The sequence below is a fragment of the Plasmodium inui genome (genome assembly GCF_000524495.1).
Source record: "Plasmodium inui San Antonio 1 unplaced genomic scaffold supercont1.73, whole genome shotgun sequence".
In the NCBI taxonomy this organism is placed as follows: Eukaryota; Apicomplexa; class Aconoidasida; order Haemosporida; family Plasmodiidae; genus Plasmodium; species Plasmodium inui.
In genome coordinates, this window is record NW_008481907.1 from 1 (window position 1) to 6,089 (window position 6,089).

Below are 6,089 nucleotides of genomic sequence, written 5' to 3' on the forward strand. Positions count from 1 at the left end.
AAGGATGATACTTTATGTTACTATAGAGGAGTTGTATCATTTTTTAACAGACTGAAGAACGATCATAAGCAGCTGCACATTTTAGAAAAAATGGAACACCTGTTGAGCCTCGAGCCTGGCAATGAAAACATTTTAAACAAGATCTTGAATTGGCTAACCAATTTTCCAAACGCAATAAGGGGTAGGCAAATGGAATCTTGAAGAAAGGGGTGTATAAATTTGTTGGAAGAAAATGTTTTTTAATTTGCATCCTTTTCAATGAAAAGGGTCGTTGGAGAAATTTGAATACATATGTATGTAAAATGCATGTATATTTATGCATACGTTCGTGTAATTTATATACACTAATTTGCTCATTTGTTTTTTTCAGTAAAAAAATATCATTTGTGCGTTATGTACAGGCGCTGCCCTAATGAGAAGTTAGTGTCCTGTTAATGGTTTTGTGTAATTTGTTCCTTATATTTATTTTCAAGCTAATATGAAGGGTGTTAAACGGCATTTTTTTTCCCTTTTTTTTAAGATTTCTTAAAAAAAGAGCACTGCATAAGTGTTAACACGTATTGTGTGCCTTACATTTTTTTTGTTATTTTATTGCACTGCAATCTTAGAAAAGAATGAAATATGCACATGATGAATAGTTGCTTGTTTCTGTATTATCAATGTTTTCGTATTTTTCGAAACAGCGGAAGTGTTATATTTTTTTTATGACTTCATCTGTGCGAAACGGATGTGGAAATGGTAATTAAGTATCCACCCTTACAATTCGCGCGTTAGAGCAGCAACCAAGATGAGAAGGACGAGGCATGTGCATATATAGAGACACCCACATTTTAGTAGGATATAGAACCATGATAACAGAATGTGGAAGATAGTGCAATATTTTTTTTTACCTTGTTTCTAAAATCAATTGTGGCGTAATGCGATAGGAAGCATGGGCATTAGAAGCTGAAATTGCAAATGTCGTGTAGCTTCGAAAATGTCGAACGTGATTTCTTAAATAAAATCAAATTTAGTGGTTACAAACAGGCGCCTCAATTATTATTTGCTACAAAGTGTTTTTATGTCTTCGATATTTCTGTACATAGTACTTGTACAAATATCAATGGAGGCATGGCGAAAGAAGGAAATATATGTGTAACCATTATTGTGGGGCATTGTGAAGGTCTTCTATAAAAGTCAGGACACTTACATAACCGTTATGTGTGTACTTATACATAGTGATAGAACTGTACATTCCCTTTTCAATCGAGTTCCTTACAGCAAGAAGGAAATAAAACAGAAAAGGACATAAAAAATGTTTCCATCTGAATTTGAAGATCTTGCGGATAAAAGCACCGTGCTAGATTTCTGCACCTAGAGGATTCCATAAGTACCTGTCTAAAGAGTACATAATCTGTTAATTTCCTTCTTTCGTAGGATTTCCTATATTTATGAATTGTGTTACTATATGAAATAATATTTGAAGAGTAGATAAATATTTTAATTGGCGGTAGAATGCTTATCTATAATCTGATTAGTGTCTAGCAATAAAGCAATAACTACGCTGATTTGCAATATGTCTCTTATATTTATAACGCCCCCCTTATATTATAATGTAGCGCCATCGTAACTTTTAAAAAATTGTTGCAATTTCATATTTTTCTAATGCATACTTTGAGTTGCAGTGTATACTTTGTCTGACATACTTTTCTGAAGAAGGAAAAGTGTTAGGAAGTTCCATATACTCTAGGGAACCATTTCCCCCCCATTTTTAGCATTCTATTATAGTCAAAATTTTATATAAAACATTTAAATTTGTAAAAAGGACAAGTTTTCATCTCGTGACATCTACATTCGTACCGCAAAGATGTTGGAGCTCTTACGTATATACCGATTCTCTAGAAGCTGTAGCGTTCTCTTTTTGCGCATTCTGCTGTAAAACATACATCTGCGTCATATGAAGTGTGTTATAAGAGATTGATCCATTGTATTATATCCTGGTGTTAGAGAGATATATATTGTTTTCTATCTGAGGATTGGGTATTTCGCAGTAATGCAGAAGCAAGGGAGGAATGGGAGGAGGAGACATTACCAGTAGGTGCTGCTAAATAAGCACTGACTGTTTCTGTTAGTTTAGGAAGCTCAGAGAAGGAGTATGTGATAAATTAAAAATACATGAATATTCAGATAAGTGGATTACTAATATTTACATAAAAGTGAGAATTTCATTTTCGTGCTAATAATTACACAGTAAGGATAAACTGAATAAATTTGTTGAGTGTCTCCGGATGCGTAATAGGACAGCACCTTCATAGAATCATTAAAGACTAGAGAACATTGCAGGGGGAAGCAGCATAATTATGGTACCCCAGCGATATCATTTATCCTGAATGGTGTAGCTCACTAATTTGATTGTACATGTCTAAGAAATGATAGCATAGAATTGCTAAATAACAGCTAATTCGAAAAATTTCAAGAAATATTCCCATAAAATTGGATAATCGCAAAGGCAAGTTAGGCTATATAACTTGAAGAAGCGGATGCTATCCTTTTTTCGTTGTTTGTTTATGAGACAATTAGGCATCAATTGCTGATCTCCTTAAAGCGTAAAAATATTTAAACAAATGTATACGATCTTGTTAAGAAATATATTGATGTTGGTGATAGTGACACGCATTTTATCCTTATGTTAAGGGAAGCAACAATCCCATGTTATCTATCACGAAACTGCTAGTGAACACGTTCCAGTCTTATTAGAAAGAAATCATTAATAAATACTTTTCTGCATAATGAACACATGTAGATATGTTCTTAATATATGGGCAGATTACGAATGATCTGAAAAAAATTCCGTGTAAAGATCGATTATGTTATGACCAATGAGCCTTCTGTTGCGTAAACATTATGAAGCGCATCTTTCACAAAGAAATGGCGAAGCATCCCTATTTATCAAAGGGAACAACCCCAATTTTTATATGCGACATGGTGTAACTTTGAAGGTAGAAAAGAAAAGCCTCTTTCAGATGTCTACGTCCAATAAGCCAATATGAAGCAATGCTGTTGCCCAAAGTGGAGGAAGCATTAATTATCTACTCCTCTCCTGGATACCATGTGGTAACAAACCATGTAATAATAGGTGCACACGGTGGGCAGATGATACATAGTTGCCATCTAAAACATGTTAGGTTAGGTACTGTATTTTTTGTTATTCTTGATTGAAGCGTATTTTTCTCATTGTTCCTATTCTCTGGAACCACAGAGATATATTTAATATGCTGCGCATATGCATATATACCCGTTATATATACACCTGTATAGTGCACATATAGATCGTGTTGAACTTTTATTTGTCCAAATAATATTCAAACGAATTATCATTACATGGAAAGGTATAATAATCAAATGTGGTGTGTAAAAAACACAATAAATAGAATTTCCATGCGAACGAAAAAAGAGAAAAAAAAAAATTGCCTTTAACAAATTAAAAAAATGGCTAAGCAAAATCAAGAGAATAGTTAAAAGAAACACATTCGTAACGTCTTATAAGAAAGGAAGGAGAAAAATATGTTTACGTAAATAATGCTCAAATTTGTCAATCGAAAAAGTAAATTAAGGGGAAGGAGGGGGGAAAAAGTATATTAAATATGTTTTTTCCTAGACTGTTCAAAGAAAAGGAACATAACACATACAATATACATCATTCGAAGTTCAAATATGTATATGTATTGTATAACAGAAATAATCTTAAATTAGATGCAAGTTAACGATTTTTATTTAAAGATTACCAAGAATTATCTTCTCTTATGATAATAATTCTGTTCCATTCGATGGAAGTTCTTTTCCCTTCTTCGTGACATTCTATTTTCCCCTCTAGATTCCACCTTCTCTTACGATCTAAGTGATATTTCCCCCTCCCTCTTTGATGAGCTTATCTGTTCCCATGTAGGTGCCCTTTTATCATCCTTTTCAAGCATGACCTTAACTGCATTTTTCGGCATCAGTTGAACTTCATTATTCGCTGCTGCTCTGCCTCGCCTTCTCTTATAGCATTCAAAAGAATAATCGTTTTCTCGTATCTACATGCAACGTATAGTGTTGATGCACATATTAATACTACTCCTATGAGGAATGGGTATATTACGCTATGTGAGAAGGTGATGACGATGACAAGAGAAAGCAGAAATGTTTCGAAAATGGGAGAAAGGAATTTTAACGCATTTTTAATACTGAATCTTGGTGACTTTTCATTAAATGTAGCATTCTTTTCCTTTTCTTCTTTCACAATCTCTATTAAGCGTGCTTGATACTTGACATCAGCTTTTTCCATACATTTAATTATCCCAGAAATAACAGGTATTTTTAATAATTTCTTATTACTCCGTTTAGTATGTTGGATCCTGTCAGTATCTGCTTTTTTACCGTCACTTCCATATTGATTTGCATGCCGGAATCCAGGTTGAAATGCAGGTTTAATTCCAGCTTGATTTCTGAGTCAGTTTCCAAATTGATTTTCATATTTATTTCCATATGTACTTCCGTGTTCATTATCATATTCATCATCATAGTTATCATCATGGTCATCATCATGGTCATCATCATAGTCATCATCATGGTCATCATCATGGTCATCATCATAGTCATCATCATGGTCATCATCATGGTCATCATCATGGGCAACATCATAGTGATCATCATGGTCATCAACATGGTCATCATCATGGTCATCATCATAGTCATCATCATGGTCATCATCATGGTCATCATCATGGTCATCATCATAGTTATCATGATCGTCATCATGATCGTCATCAACATAGTCTTTTTGAGAGTCTTTCCTACAGTATCTGTCATAGTCTTTGTCATAGTCCTCATGAGAATCATCATCATCGTAATGATTCTTATAGCCACTTCCCTTTTTATAAGCGATTTTTTGTTTACGTAAATTTTGGTTGAGATGTCCATATTCTTCTGCATTTTTAGAATCATAGTGATAGGTAAGATATTGTGAGTGATATTTATTACGAGAAGAATTTTTACGTTTGCCCTTGGTAAATTTGAAAGTATACCCTAAATTGGGATGTGAGTTTTTATGACATCGATCACCGACTATTGCTTTATATTTTGAGGTAATATCATCGTCATCATCATAATTCATTAATAAATTGAATTGTTCTTTAAATTTATGATCTTTCATAGAAGACTTTAGGCGGCTTGTAAATTTTGCATCATCTTCATCCACGAACCCCATCAACTTTTCTTTTAAATTCTCATATCCGTTATTTCTGTGAGTTTCTTCGTATCCTCTCAATAATCGACTAGTCCTTACGTTTAAAACATTGTGTGTCTTTTTCTTCTTGAAGGATTGTCCACAGTTGTTTTGCAAAAGAAGAGGGGGGGAATAATATTGTCAACATTGAAGATTGTATTATATAGGTATTTCTACGTATTACTAATATCTTATTCTTTAAATGGGAAATAATATTATGAAAATAATTTCACATACGTCTAAACTCGAATTCTATGTTACCTCATTGGAGTAGTTGATGGCCCAGAACAGAGAGATGCAGAACAATAATTTAGTAAGAATAATTCCATAGCTTAATTTTGGTGTCATGGGAAAATTTATTAAGGTTAACACATATTTTATAACCACAGAATTTTTAGTATACCTTCTTTTTAATAGTTTCAAAAAGAATTCTTTAATTATAAATGTTTCAATAGTAAATATTTTTCATATTATGGATTTTCAATGGTAGGTGTCTCTGATAGTTTCAATTTTCAAGAACAAGTGCTGTTAACAGTGAGTGTTCTGCATGGCATATACTTTCGATATTAAATCTTCTCCAGTGAATATAAAAATTTGTAGGTGCTCATCAGCTGTTCTGCAGGAATGCCTATTTTTACAGACATTTGTATTTAAGGCCAGTGGCATTTAAAAATATTACTACTTGAATTCTCCTACATAAATACTATTCTTATTTATAAATGTCCTATATCTTTTCACAAGTCCTAGAACCTTATAACATTCGCGAATGGAAGAAAGAAATACTGTAAAATAAAAACAACAAAATCGTCCGTTAGTATAATATACTTAGGAAATGTATACGAAG

The 6,089-nt window shown here is 33.0% G+C and overlaps 2 protein-coding genes across 2 annotated transcripts; both read right to left on the minus strand.

The window, feature by feature from the left end:
- Positions 1 to 3,976: 3,976 nt before the first annotated feature.
- C922_05440 (hypothetical protein) lies at positions 3,977 to 4,306 on the minus strand (the record flags this gene model as incomplete). The annotated part of the gene is made up of 1 exon (XM_008821011.1): positions 3,977 to 4,306. The coding sequence occupies one exon, from the start codon at positions 4,304 to 4,306 to the stop codon at positions 3,977 to 3,979; it is 330 nt and encodes a 109-aa protein (XP_008819233.1).
- A 165-nt stretch (positions 4,307 to 4,471) lies between these two features.
- C922_05441 (hypothetical protein) lies at positions 4,472 to 5,593 on the minus strand (the record flags this gene model as incomplete). Its single annotated transcript, XM_008821012.1, has 2 exons — positions 4,472 to 5,332; positions 5,507 to 5,593. The coding sequence occupies 2 exons, from the start codon at positions 5,591 to 5,593 to the stop codon at positions 4,472 to 4,474; spliced, it is 948 nt and encodes a 315-aa protein (XP_008819234.1).
- Between the last annotated feature and the right edge of the window lie 496 nt (positions 5,594 to 6,089).